The following is a 13,349-nucleotide window of genomic DNA, read 5'->3' as shown; positions in this document are numbered from 1 at the left end:
AACTCCAGCCCTCGGTTGCACAGCACATGATGCAGCCCTTCCGCTAATGCATCCAATTAGAAACTGACAATACACGAAAGTGGCTGTGTTGGCTGTCGTTTGCTGTAAGATAATTGCACTTTCGGATACAGTCCCGTCGACAATTCGCCCTTTCAGGTTGTATGCTGTACCACACATATCAAAGATGTGCCAGCCCAGGCAAGCTGAACTCTTCAAGAATCATATCATGTTGATTATAGACGCCAGGGCTGACTCCAAAACATGTCTCTATTACCGAACCTATAGCAGATCCGTCAATGTACCTGATGTAATCCCTTCGCTTTCTCTTTTGTCTACCCGTCCCGTCTAAGGTATCGTCAATAGCCTATCTCCCTATATTTCACATTTCTATAGCAGCCAGCCACTCACTCCGTCTTGGCGCCGTTCTTCAATTCCAGAGTAACCTATGATGTATCCCCGGTGGTTAGCACAGACACCCCCAAATGCGAGAAAAATACGGGCTTCCACAAAACTTACCGGCCCGTCGTTGACGAGAGCAACCTCCATCATGGCCTGGAACTGCCCATCCTTGACTCTCTCCTCCATGTATCCCGCCCTGACCTTCTGCACGAAGTAGTGGTATAGCCGACGTGCCTCCTCCGGGTTGGCAGCACCGTGGAAGTCAGGCTTGGCTCCCTTCTTTGTGCTAGCCAGCAACGTAAACTGCGACACTGTATCTGGGTCTCAGCCACTGCTGCTACCCTCACGCGACCGGAGACAAGAGGAGACAAGACTCACCGCAGAGAACCTCGCCGCCAATATCGCTGACACTCTTCTTCCACTTGACAAAGCCTGTCAGATTTGAAACCACAAAACGAAATTATCGGCCCAGCCTCTTTTGTCCCTTACCTTGCCGCCCTCCTCGTCATCCCACAGCTTCATCCTCAGCACCTTGGCAGCCATCAGGTCAGCCTCTTTCTCCGTGTCCCCGGGGGCCACGGCTGCAAAGGCCAGGACGCCCTTGCCGATGGAAGAGATCATCTCCTTGTCGACGGTGACGGACGCCGACAGGACACGCTGCAATATGACTATTTGAGTTGTTGGTGAGCTTATGTTTCATTTGTCTTTTGTGTGTCGGTGATTACACTGTGCTGCACGTACCCTTCATATTTGTGATGTATAAGTTTTTGTGACTGGGAGATGCAAGTTGAGTAAAATATCAGACTGTTTTGACTGGGCTTGAGTCAAGCTCTCTTCTGTATCTAGACGTTACTCCGTAGTCGGATCGGCATCGGTCCCGATTTACCGTGTATTACAGCAGCGAAAGACAATCAAGATTAATTTTGATGATAAAACATAAATTCTCTCAAGCGAATAGGCTTATATGGATTAGAAGCCACCAAGTTTATACTTTTCCCTATAGTTTTCAATATTCATAATTTGATAGAGACGTCGGTTGGCGATTGAGTTCCAGACTGGACGTTCTAGGTATGGTCTACCCAAAGCACTGAGGCAGTGGAGGGCACTTAATTGCCAGCAAGGTATCTACTAAGGTAGACGCTTAGCGAAAAAATGAAAAACCACGTCATTGAGTGCATCCCGCAATATTGGCCTGAATTTGCACCACTATTCGGCTTGCAATTCAATATTACACAGAAATGTCATTCTTGCTACAGATTGACTAACCATCTTCAACTATTACAGCCTTTTCAAGCCTGTAGATGCATGTTCAACCCTCAATTTCCACTTCAACACGTTTCAGCAGCTAACCGCGCCTCGTCCCAGTGAATCGCGGCCCTTCAGCCAATCACGACACCGCGGCTCTTTAGCCTCATTGGATGGCTGCACCTCCCACCTTGAACTAACCTTAACCACCAAATCAGTGCTGGCCATCCTTACTTCCAACAACCACATCTCATCTACCATCGGCTCCCGGCATTGACGCTCAGGACGACGGACACTGTATTATCACCCTATTATAATTAACGACGACTATCGGATCGCCCCCGCGACGCGCCGTTATATCATAATAACCCTTCCCTGCGCTGCCACATCTTCCCGAACGGTGCTGGCAGAGACGCACAACAAACCGAATCGACAACAACAGTCGGACGACAAGATCTATACGAGCGACTAGACACTGCGCCCGAGTGGCTGCATTTTTCTACTCATAATGGCGGCGAGGAAACTGGCCCAAGAGGTCGACAAGTGCTTCAAAAAGGTCTCAGAGGGTGTGGCCGAATTCGAAGCTATTTACGAAAAGATCGAACAATCGAGTAATCCTGCCCAGAAGGACAAGCTAGAAGATAACCTGAAACGCGAGATCAAGAAGCTCCAGCGACTGAGGGATCAAATCAAAACATGGGCCGCCAGCAACGACATCAAGGACAAGGCTCCCTTGCTGGAGCATCGCAAGCTGATCGAGACGGTTGGTCCCCGCCACTGACAACGGAATGCCATCCAGTATTTTATTGACGGTTGTATCGGGTTTTTAGCAAATGGAAAAGTTCAAGGCCGTGGAGAAGGCCATGAAGACGAAAGCATACTCCAAGGAAGGTCTATCAGCTGCCGCCAAGCTCGATCCCAAGGAGCAGGCAAAGGTTGAGGCCAGCGAATTCTTAAGCGGCATGGTCGACGAGCTGGAGCAGCAAATCGAGACACTCGAGGCAGAGGGCGAATCGATACAGGCGACCATGAAGAAGGGTAAAAACAACACCGCCAAGGCCGAACGCATCGCCGAAGTCGAACGCATTATCGAACGACATAAGTGGCACCAGGGGAAGCTGGAACTTATCAGGAGATCCTTGGAGAACGGCGGAGTTGAGCCCGAGCAAGTGACCGACCTGGAAGAGAGCATTCGATATTATGTGTCGGATGGCATGAATGAAGACTTTATGGAAGATGAGGAGATGTATGAGGAGCTCGACCTTGAGGACGAGGAAGGCACCTACGGCATGGGCGCGGATAACGAGAAGAACTCTTCCCTGGATGCGCAGTCTGTGCAAGAGGACCTTACGACCGACAATGACTTGCCGAAGACACTGACGAGAAAGGCGCAGAAGGAGGCTGACCCAGTACGGAGGACATCTTCTCAGACAAAGTCACCTTTACCTGCACTCGCGACACTCCATGCTCCGTTACCGACTATCAGCAATAGCAATTCGGGTACGCCGGCTATGAAGCCAGCATCAGTCCCTACAAGGCCCGCTGGAGAAGGACTCAAGTACGCATCAGCAGCCGCTGCCGCTGCAGCGAGCGATAAGAACAACGTTGGTATCGCTCCGCTACCTCCGCCCCCTGGTGCCGCATCATCAAGCATATCCCCATTGCCGCAAGCCCGAAGCAGCGCGACCAACTCTCCTGCGACATCCTCTGCCCAGCCCGCTTCTCAACAACCAGAGTCAAAGCAGCCCACGCCAGCTCCTGCTCCTGCCGAGCCAGAACCTGTACCTGCGCCAGCCCCTGTGCCTGTCACCACGAAACAGTCCAAGCGATCAAAGGCTGCTGGAAAACAAGCAGCAGTCCTCGAGGCCGCTCCATCTTCAAAGGGTACGTGTGTAAAACAGTTTTGTAAGACTCGAATGACTGACATTGATGTAGCTCCACGGACAAATGGTACAGCCAATGGTGTCAAGCAGACCGAGGAGGAGGAAGAATGCATCTACCACTTGCCAGCATCGTTACAAGATCTTGTTGACACATATGAGACGTCGAGAAAGCGGCCATATCCTCCATCTGCGCCATCAGCTCTGCGCATGATGACTGCCAGCCAGGCCAGCTGCCCCGATATTGTGGATGCTGATGTTCCACGATCATACCGACCCGACCAACCGGTACCCCCAACAGGGTCAGGATTTCCCCGCGAGCCACTCGCTATCTTCGATGACCCGCGGTTATACTCCCGTATGGACCCTGACACTCTGTTCTACGTATTCTATTATAAGCAGGGTACTGCCCAACAGTACATGGCAGCCAAGGCTCTGAAAGATCAAAGTTGGCGATTCCATAAGCAGTATCAGACTTGGTTTCAAAGACATGAGGAGCCTAAGAACATCACCGAAGACTTTGAGCAAGGCACATATCGATTTTTCGACTATGAGAGCACATGGTAAGTGGACTCGCGAAATGCCAAAGTGAGGCGTGCTGACATGAATGCGCAGGATGAATCGACGCAAGGCCGACTTCAAGTTTGTCTACAAGTTCCTTGAGGATGAGGTCTAATCAACAGTGCTTCTTCACTGGAGATTGAAGTCCATTGGCCGTGTATGAGAAATATGGGACGGAGCTATCGGTTTTGGTTGGACGCACCTTGGTTTTGTGAACTCCTGGAGAGGGCGAATTAAGAGCACAGAGAGAGTAAGAAAGGACTTAGGCGGCAACCTCATCTTGCTTTCATCATCGGCTTTTGATGTGCTTTCTGGAATAGGTAAATATGCAACATGCTACACGGGGCGTTATCAACCTCATTGTTTGAGATATGAATACGAACCTTTTGAGTGCAGGGCATTGTCGCCCTGAACGACTATTCTGCTGAAGTATATGGTCAAATATGTGTGGCTCGTTTGCCTCATTATATCCGTGATCAATGTCTTCCCGAAGGAACTGGTTCCTTGGATGGTCTAGACCCTCTGCAGCTCGACAGCCTCTCTTTCAGCCAGTGCAGCCTCAGACTCGGTAGGCGTTAGGGCAAGGCTCTCTTAGTGGCGTACAATGATGTGAGGTGTTTCATTCCTCCGTGACTGACTGTACGGTGTCTGCATTGACGTGGCACGTCCTGAACCGTAGCCAAGGTGAAGCGTTCAGATTGGTGAAATTTGAGGTCCAGTTCGGTGAACAACCCAATATCTGAGGGCTGCTGCATTGCTACCCAAAAGCCGAGAAAAGAGTTAAGAGTGTTGGATTTCTCGACTACTTGAATGTAGATAGACCCGGTCTCCATAGGAAGACAGTGAGGCACTCTTCGGGTTCATCAAGCTTCCTCTTCTTGTTGTCTCAACGATTTATACACAACCGGCGTGGGCTAGTCGCGTTACCGCCATCGAGGCGATGCTACACCTGTAGCACATTTCAAGTCATCGCAGACAACGTGGCTTTCGGATATGGGAAAATAGTCGAGTGGACAAAGCACAAGATGAGGGCCCTTGTCGCCCCAGGCGACACAGTTACAGTTTCGTTTGTCCTCTTAGCAATTCCTTTGGATTGTTAAACCTGAGCTGACATGTGTATGACTTGATCATTGATGGCACACTTCATCAACGATAAGGTTGCCAAAATTGCGTCGTCAGTTGGATTCAGGGCTAGCGAATGGGTGCTCTGCTTGCCTTGTCACCTATGACGCGGGCGCCTTTTTCTGTGCCATCGTCATTATGCCTATCAGACTCTGCCGAGGCGACTTTCAGCAGCGTCCGCCATCCAGCGCTCTTGTCGGTGAGGGATACCCTCTTTCGAATGGCAAGCTTGCGGCACAGTTCTGCGCTTGCTGCTATATCGTCAAAGACTCAAAGTTAAGGGTGCCCACTTGGGTAACAAGATCGTCGCCCCCAACTGCATCGGCGTCACCGTGCAAGTCGACTGGGATTTGAAACGAAACCAATGCAGGATACAACAGGAAGGTTTCTAGAATGCTTCCATGCTTGTCAACTTCTCAAAGATTCGGATACGAGATCCCTCGCAAGCGAATGTCAATTCCATGGTTCGGGTGGCATGGATTGGCTTCCCGGCGAGCTTGTCACGGATGGGGAAAGGGTCCTAGTGAGTCTGATGACCCTGTCGAAAACGATCATGATCTCATAGCGGGCGAACCATTTTCAACTGCTTCTCTTGCACTTGACACTTGCTACTCCAGTCAGCCTCACTAACACTCCTCGAACTTTTCCCTGAGAGCTCAACTACACTATTCGGTGTGTTGACTTGCCAGGTACAACACATTGGTAAGTTAAACACCTGTAACTCGGGGATTTCCCAAGCGTTGTCTTGCAGATGCCGGTTAGGGATCCGGTAGGACTCAGGTGAGACAAGGCCGTTTAGGGCGTCCAGGGTGGTTTTCGTTCAGGCGCTTGCTGTTTTTGCTGATCACTTTGGGTGTTCTAAAGAACCGCCTTGTCAATTATTGAGACATGTCAGATTGACCATGATACGCCAGGCTCTGATAGACGCAGCGAGTTACACAACCCAGACCACCACCAACCTTGTAATTCAAGCAGATAAGTGGGATCAGAAAGGTGTGTGGGAGATGCTAGAATGATGATGCTGGGTTTATTTTTGTCTGTGCTCTGTTCTGCTGCAGACCTCGAAGGTTACTGTTGTTGGCTGTTTGTCCCATGTTGCCAATTGAGCACTGGGACTGGCTCACAGGTGCCATGACCAAAGATCAGAATTCCTTAGCTGGTCCGAGTCTAGGCAGCAAAATATCGTTGTTGATTGAGTTAATTGATCGACACATGGCAAAGGGGTCGCTGCGTTATTGGTGCATCTGTTGACGTCTCCATAGCGTTGAGGCTCGTGCTCGTGCTTGTGCTTGTGCTCGTGAGCATCGAGAAGTTGTTTGATGCTTTGCGCCGCCGAGATCGACAAGCTATTATCCATACCCAGCGGTTGTTTGGTGCTAATGCGAAGCATTAGATTTAGGCCACCGCATAAAAGTGCATGTTGATGATTTTATGGATTAAAAAAAGGCAAAGTCAAGATGGCAGATGGCACTTCGACCAATACGACGCCGACGTTAAGAAGGAGCAAGCAACCCTGGGCTGGGGTTTCCACTACCGTAGCAGGGGCCATCGACAAGGCAGGAGCAGGAGGGGTAAGGAGTGCGAGCGATGGAGTGACAGCTGGAGGCAGGTACTGCCCTGGGATGTAATTCTACCTCCACTCTACAGTGCCTTCCCTGTGTGTAAGGTGGTACCTAGGTGATGGAAGCACATTGCATATTGCATTCTGCCTCGTCAAGAGTCCTGAAGACCTTTGTTCCATCCAACTTTCAACCCAATATCATTGACCGGTTACCGATGAAACGGTATGGAAGAATTCCTTGTCATGTCGATCGAATACCTCACTCAATCCTCCCGTTACCGAGCACCAAATTTGTCCTGTCCCGCTGTTGTCGACAACCCTTCAAGTGAGCTTCCAGCGGCACATGCACGCAAAGGCGCATTGGCCAAGCCAGCTTTCCCTCTGGTAGTGACCGAAATCTGCTGAGCTGGCCTGGCACAGCCCCTATCCTAGTCCAGCCTTTGTGCGGTTTCTCGGTTATCTGTCGTCAAGGACAGCTCGTTGTTAGGGATGCGCATCATGTCAAATCATTCCCACATCCACTGCCGTCAGCCCGTGCCAGAATCATTTGCTCCATGATCTTCAGCCCCAGGGCATCGCCACGCCCTGTTGGAACTTGCCCACCCAGAAGCAAGTATGATCACCACTCAAGAGGAGGCAAGAAAACTTAGGTCCTCTTTTCAAAGTGATGAAAAGACTTAGGTAAGTTTAGTATTTCTGAGCAAGCCTTTAGACTGGTTTATTTTAGCACCCTGGTTTAACTTCGGAAGTTTTCTTGCTCCCTGGGGCACTTTTAGCTGTCAATTGCTGGGCGCAACCACTTAGACTCATCGTTCTCTCTCTTACCGAAACAGGCACTCGGCCAGTTTCCTAGTTCCACAGAAGCAGTCAAGGCTGGCTTTCTGGTTAGTTTCCAATCTGAAGCTTGCATTTAAAAGCTTCGTTCCACGGCTTGTGGATACACATCCTGGACCGACAAATCCACACATTACACACCTCCCATTGGGTTTGTCCCGGGCTTGTACCTCCATGCTGTTGTAACAATCACAGATCCCGGTTGAGCCGGTATTCTATAGGGTACCACCAACTCGTAGCTTTTTATGCAAGCCAACTACTGCTGTTCCTGGGGACCTCTAGCTGACCTCAGAGTGAGCTATCTTAGCTACCTACATTCGCTACTGTCGCTTCGCCATCTATGTCCCCTTTCCCCCTTGGGACACCGGCCAGGAGCACACCACACATGATAGGGTGTCTCCAGTCTTGACTCGCTTCTCCATGCTTGTTGCTGTTATCTCCATCCAGCTTGACTTTACCCTAGTCTCCCACCCAGACGACAAGTGTCGATTCACGCATCACGAGCCAGCTTGCGCCAGATGCTGCTTCGCCTTACACCCATGCCTGCCCTGTGTACTGCCACCCTTGCCTTTCTCCAGTCTTCGGTCTTAGAACTGGTTATCTTCTGGCTGTCCTTCTATCAAGCTACCTAACTATGGTTATATCTGTCCAAAGGTTGGCCCGGGTGGAGTCCGCTGTGTTCCCCGACAGCTACCCTGGCCATGTCATTGACCCTTGAACATTACTCTGGAGCTCTAGCAGTACAAGCTGGTACTCTCTTCCAATTCCGACCGCAGCTGTTTCTAGAAATCGGCGTCTCTTACAGTTTCAAGTCCATACTGCCCTTTACCTTTGTGTATTACACAGATGACTCCTACCTTCGCCTCACTAATCAATGTGCGATTTGAGCCTCACCTTGGCCAATATCATCCTGGACTGCACTAGTTGTCCCCCCCCCCTTCACTCTTTTACTTTCTCAAGCATATAACCACCTCTCTGGTCCCTTCTATGGCTTCGATTGTTAGACCATTATCATAAGATCAAGTCTCATGCACCAAACTTCTTCTCTTCCCTTCCAGGACCGCCATCAAGATATTACTTTGGTTGCGGCCTATACTTGTTCTATCTTTACATCATCTACTTCCCTCCGTAAACTTATTCACAAGCCCTTGGCCCGTCCTCTTAAACACCCGTGGTTGCTGCCTTCTCGCTGATTGACTTGTACTATATCAGCTTCTTTGCTCAAGTTTCCCCTACCAACGAGACAAGTTTTCATCAGACACAATGGGATCCAACTACTGGAACAACAACAGTTGGTATGATGCCTCGTCACCACAGGACCAGGCCTCGTCACCATCTGGATACTCCTTCGACTATTATCAGTCACAGCCTTTGGTCAGATATGGTAGTTCTGGCAGTAACTCCCAGGCTTCCACCAGGGGCCCCGAGTCACCTACAGACGGCAGCTACTACACTCTGCATGGCTCACCAACTATGGACGATGCTGTTTATCAGCAAAGCCCTAGCTATCAACAGCATTATACCTCTGGTCAGACAAGGGCCGGAGAATCTTCTGTGCCACGGGGCGAAGCGTAAGTCCAGTCCCTATTATAAAATAGTACATTGCTAACTCTTGTGTTTCTCAAGTGGAAATGACTGGCCAGTCTCTTGCCTTCACCCTGGTTGTACTGCTCGCCCTTTCAAGCGTACTGCCGACCTCATTCGTCACTACAAGAACACGCATGCTCCCGAATCGAGCAAGGATGTCTATCTGTGTGACTATCCTCGATGCACTCGCTTTCGTGAGCCCTTCCACCGTCGCGATCACTTCCGAGACCATCTCCGCGAGTACCACTGTGAAGATATCATGAAGCGCGGCGCCACTGTTAACGAAGAGTGGCTCGAAGGTCGCTACACTCCTTCTACTTGGTGGCGCTGCCCCCGATGCCTTGTCAGAGTCAACATCTCAAAGCACGGCTACGAATGCCCCGGGTGTAAGACATCGTGCGAGTCTAAGCGCAAAGAGAAGCGCCGCAGTCGATCTTGAGGTGTGTGGGCAGAGATACGGCCTTGCCCATACAATCAGCCAACCACGACGCACCAAGCATCGCATTGGATGGCTTGAAACTACACTTCTGTTTCACTCTGGGCTTCTTCTATCAGCAAGCTTACACAGACAAACCAGTGGCATAGTACTGATCGCCAGCTCTGCATTATTGCTTTGGCCAGCTCACCGACACTCAGCACCATCTCGCCATTAGCCTAGCTGAGCAGCCAGCAGCTCTTGTATACATATTGTTACATCAAGGACAACAAAACAACCTACGCAAGGCATCTTTTTTCTTTTTGTGCATAGACATGCAGCGAGGAAACCATTTTCTGCAACCGTCTTCGAAGCCAGGCTTTCTCAGCCTTGGCCTTTTCCCTTCCTCATTCCTGGCATCCACACTCACACTCTCTAAGACATCCTCAAGATCAGCAAAAACGCCTATGCGTTGCAGATCTTATCCCCACTGGGGGGTTGCATCACGCTGAGGCTGACTTGAGAGAATTGTTCTAGAAGCGGGGCTGTTTGCGGGGATTATTTCAGCGTGGCTGTGTGTGTCATGCACGATGCTTCTGTCATGCTTCCATTCCTTCTTTCGAGTTTCCCTTCTTGGCTAAGACTTCTGGGGTCTTACTGGGGCCTAAGACTCTACTGAAGGCACCGAGATAAGACGTCTTGGTTATTGGGGGGGGATGATGATCACGCAGTGACGTTTATGATGATATATGAGGTCGATCCTATTTCTTAGAGGCTGGTGTTCTTTACATAGACGGTGGGGATTTTGTTCGTTCTACACAGTTTTGGTTTCTGGCGCATTTAGAGGATTTCTTTTTCTGTATACACCCTTGTTGTATTTTACATGTACATATGATCCCATGATACCTACAGTGTCCTACCTCGGAAATGTTAGAATTGTTGTTATCTCTTTGCCCTTCAATGTGACACACATCTACTGTGGTATTTCCCCTGGCTTAAGCATGTGTGACGAGGCAAGAGACGAGTTGCAATCAGGAGGCTGATCAATCCTAAAGGACCCCTGTCTAAGGTACGTGGATGTTGTACCGTGTTCCCCGCCATACCTCAAATGTAGTGGATGGCTTCCACAGCAGCCGGGTGTCTTCCCCAGGTAACATTGCGCGATATGGCGCACTACATTTCCAGCTCGTGACCACATACGTAGTTTGCGGCTTTTCTAGTCTGGAGTCCCTGGACGTCCTCTGACTCACTTTGTGTCGATGCACTAGAAAGAAAGGTAAGGGACAATTTGCCTCAAATCTTCAAAGTTGCAATTGCTTTCGCCCCGTCGGATGAGCAAGGTTCGATCGAACTCAGCTAAAAGCGCAGGAAGAAGTATCATGAAAAAATAACCAGCTTTCTCGATTTGGTCTGTTTCCATACATCTTTCGAAAAATATAGGTTTGTGATTCTGGAGAAAGTGGCTGATATGATGGTTCCAGCTAACTTTCTGTTAATCATCTTATCTCCGAACCCCTAAAGTTAGTCTTCCTCAATTGGATCGTCATTGTAGTTTGGCATGGTGCGGAAATCAGGCCGCCCCTTATCCCTGCGCCTTCTAGATCGTTGCCGTCTTCCCTTGCTCCGTGGCGTATCCAAGTAAACTGGCAATTTGGTGGAGGGGACGTCACTAGCTAATCGACCAACAAAGTGCTGCGGTTGATAGAACTTGAACTCGGCATGCAGCGGTTGAGGCGAGGCGGGTTGAGCAATGATAGAGTCGGTCGCGTCCGCGATATCTACCCTTGCGGCGGCTTCCGATGACGGGGCTTCCAGCTCTGCGCCCGGTAGATCTTGAATTTGGTCATCTGCCAAAATAAAGTTACGTCCTTCCGTTGTAGGTGTTTCTCCTCGGGATGCTGAAGGGGGGTCTGCGATATCGCTTGGAGGTGCGGTCGAACATGAAGGCAAGGATGATTCTACAAACATCCGGGGAACATGTGGCTTCTTCAAACCCAGTGCGCATTTTGTTTGTTCATGTGCCTCCTCTCGAGCCTTTCGGCTGGTCTCAGCGCTATCGTTATCAAGAACGAACTTCTTCCAAATTTCGTCTTCGTCGTCAGCATTTGGTGTTGTTTCTTGCTGTGTTTGGTCCTCAATATTTCGCTCCTGCTGTTCCTCGCTAGCAGTCAAGAGATCTAGTAGGTCTTGAACATTGGGAATCACAGGCATGAAGGAGCCCATTGAGAGAACCAGGTCGCTTCTAGTTTTGAGATTGGTCTCACTTCTTTCGTAGCTCGAGCTTTTAAGTAGAGCGTAAGGACTTGTTGCTGGCGGGAGAGTAGCAAATGGGTCTCTTGCTTGAAGCTCAGGTAGCTCTTGTTCGTCGTCTAATGGCTCGTGTTGGCTCTCAGATGGAGGTATGCTAGATGGGTACGTTTCCGAAGACCTTAGTTGTGGCTCTTCGTTCGCATGTGATGAGTTCTGTCCTTGATTTTCGCTGCTTATCAGATTTTCTATATGCGACTTGTCATTGAAGGTGTTCATATAGTTGCTTAGACTTGGGCTGATGGGTCTTGGAGGCCCCTTATCTCGACTTGGCTGAACGGGCTGCTGTTGTCTCGGTTTCGTTGTTGATTCCAACCACATGTTCCATCGAATGTCTTCGGCTGTGATCCTATCAGAAGGTTTTGGGGTACCCAGAACAGCTACGGCACTTGCACCTTCATCCAACTCAGGAGACTTAGCTTCAAAGACCTGGTGTCGTCGCCGAGTTGGCTGTGGCTGATGGATGATAGGCGCATGAGTTTGTACAACGTATCTTGGTTCATCAGTTTCTCTTGCTAACCATTCCTCCTGACCCGGGAAATGTACTGCAGATGAAAGGCTCGTGAGTGGATTACTTCGTTCGTTATGGGTTTGAGATCCATGAAAGTCGTGGGCTCTTGGTGGCCTCTCCCGATGATGACGAAGACTGCGAGATTGCTGGTAAGATACAGACGCCTGGCTCGTAGCATTATTGGATTGTGGGATCTCGAGACGGGATATTAAAATTTGTCGTGTGGCAAAGCTTCGTACTGAGTTACTATCCCTGCTCCATCGCAGATTTTGACTTCCAATGTTGATCTCTATGTCGTTCTCGGAAAGTCGACCTAGCGTTCTCTTGTTGGGTTGATCCTTCGGATCAGGACTGTACATCGATCGGTGGTCACTCCTGGAGGTTGGTTTCGCAAGCAACTTAGTGGATCGATCCCTTTGTTGGGAGAAGTCAACCGTTACAGGCTTTTGAGTAATGACGCCGGTCCAATCAGGCTTCTCTAATAGCCTGCGTCTTTTGGTTGCTATGGCCAACTCTTGCTTGTCTTTGTCTTGCGGACTTGTCGGGGAGCTCTCGGCTTCTAGCCCCTGATTTCCGATACGTGGCTCTCTCCCTCTTCCATTTCTTTTCTTGTGTGAGTTTTCTGTCTCGGATTGTCTATGTATACGCTTTCCTCTTGTTGTTCTTTGCTTCCGGCGAGGGGTCGAGGAGTTCGACTGACGACCTTGAGATGAAGTTGGCTGTGGAATATAATCAGGTACGAAAGATGAAATATCAAGGCCCTTGCTTGTAGCTGGAGCATTCTTTCTCGCTCTGGCTTTAGCAAAGTATTGCTTTTGTCGGGCAGCGTCTTTATCCCAGCCTTTTCGACGAGAATGGCGGGCGAGAGCGCCTTCAGTCCAGTTCATCGTGGATTAAGAGATCAGCCCTTCCGTGTGTGTTCAAGGT

The 13,349-nt window shown here is 49.8% G+C and overlaps 4 protein-coding genes across 8 annotated transcripts; 2 read left to right on the top strand and 2 right to left on the bottom strand.

The window, feature by feature from the left end:
• Positions 1-145: 145 nt before the first annotated feature.
• FOIG_09247 (D-tyrosyl-tRNA(Tyr) deacylase) lies at positions 146-1,472 on the bottom strand. The gene is made up of 5 exons (XM_031209465.1): positions 1,141-1,472; positions 889-1,067; positions 778-820; positions 517-710; positions 146-443 (listed from the first exon to the last, which is right to left on the bottom strand). Exons 1-5 carry the CDS (start codon positions 1,145-1,147, stop codon positions 405-407), a joined length of 462 nt encoding a protein of 153 aa, XP_031060552.1. The 5' UTR covers positions 1,148-1,472; the 3' UTR covers positions 146-404.
• Positions 1,473-1,554: 82 nt separating this feature from the next.
• Positions 1,555-6,428, top strand: FOIG_09246 (uncharacterized protein). Of its 5 annotated transcripts, none has more exons than XM_031209462.1 (5): positions 1,555-1,702; positions 1,765-3,528; positions 3,580-4,087; positions 4,140-5,909; positions 6,122-6,428. In XM_031209462.1, the coding sequence occupies exons 2-4, from the start codon at positions 2,478-2,480 to the stop codon at positions 4,198-4,200; spliced, it is 1,620 nt and encodes a 539-aa protein (XP_031060549.1). In that variant the 5' UTR covers positions 1,555-1,702; positions 1,765-2,477; the 3' UTR covers positions 4,201-5,909; positions 6,122-6,428. The 5 variants fall into 5 exon arrangements, with proteins under 5 accessions (XP_031060549.1, XP_031060548.1, XP_031060550.1 ...); XM_031209461.1 differs by lacking the exon at positions 6,122-6,428 and having other exon boundaries at positions 1,765-2,407; positions 2,475-3,528; positions 4,140-4,657; XM_031209463.1 differs by having other exon boundaries at positions 1,555-3,528; positions 6,122-6,354.
• Positions 6,429-7,875: 1,447 nt separating this feature from the next.
• On the top strand, positions 7,876-10,538 carry FOIG_09245 (uncharacterized protein). Its single transcript, XM_031209459.1, has 2 exons — positions 7,876-9,173; positions 9,229-10,538. The coding sequence occupies exons 1-2, from the start codon at positions 8,866-8,868 to the stop codon at positions 9,626-9,628; spliced, it is 708 nt and encodes a 235-aa protein (XP_031060546.1). The 5' UTR covers positions 7,876-8,865; the 3' UTR covers positions 9,629-10,538.
• Positions 10,539-11,125: 587 nt separating this feature from the next.
• FOIG_09244 (uncharacterized protein) lies at positions 11,126-13,309 on the bottom strand (the record flags this gene model as incomplete). Its single annotated transcript, XM_031209458.1, has 1 exon — positions 11,126-13,309. One exon carries the CDS (start codon positions 13,307-13,309, stop codon positions 11,126-11,128), a length of 2,184 nt encoding a protein of 727 aa, XP_031060545.1.
• Positions 13,310-13,349: the final 40 nt, after the last annotated feature.

The sequence above is a fragment of the Fusarium odoratissimum genome, assembly GCF_000260195.1.
Source record: "Fusarium odoratissimum NRRL 54006 unplaced genomic scaffold supercont1.15, whole genome shotgun sequence".
Lineage (NCBI taxonomy): Eukaryota > Fungi > Ascomycota > Sordariomycetes > Hypocreales > Nectriaceae > Fusarium > Fusarium odoratissimum.
The sequence above is the reverse complement of the archived record's forward strand: the minus strand, read 5'-3'. Positions and strand labels throughout refer to the sequence as shown.

Bases quoted from the DNA above. Each gene is read 5' to 3' on its own strand.
- FOIG_09247 (XM_031209465.1), bottom strand. The intron at 821-888 runs GTAAGGGACAAA...GGCTTTGTCAAG, and splicing joins ATGACGAGGAGGGCGGCAAG to TGGAAGAAGAGTGTCAGCGA. The intron at 711-777 runs GTGAGTCTTGTC...ACCCAGATACAG, and splicing joins TGGCGGCGAGGTTCTCTGCG to TGTCGCAGTTTACGTTGCTG.
- FOIG_09246 (XM_031209461.1), top strand. From the start codon at position 2,153: ATGGCGGCGAGGAAACTGGCCCAAGAGGTCGACAAGTGCTTCAAAAAG. The intron at 2,408-2,474 runs GTTGGTCCCCGC...TCGGGTTTTTAG, and splicing joins ATCGCAAGCTGATCGAGACG to CAAATGGAAAAGTTCAAGGC. The intron at 4,088-4,139 runs GTAAGTGGACTC...ATGAATGCGCAG, and splicing joins TTCGACTATGAGAGCACATG to GATGAATCGACGCAAGGCCG.
- FOIG_09245 (XM_031209459.1), top strand. From the start codon at position 8,866: ATGGGATCCAACTACTGGAACAACAACAGTTGGTATGATGCCTCGTCA. The intron at 9,174-9,228 runs GTAAGTCCAGTC...GTGTTTCTCAAG, and splicing joins TCTGTGCCACGGGGCGAAGC to TGGAAATGACTGGCCAGTCT.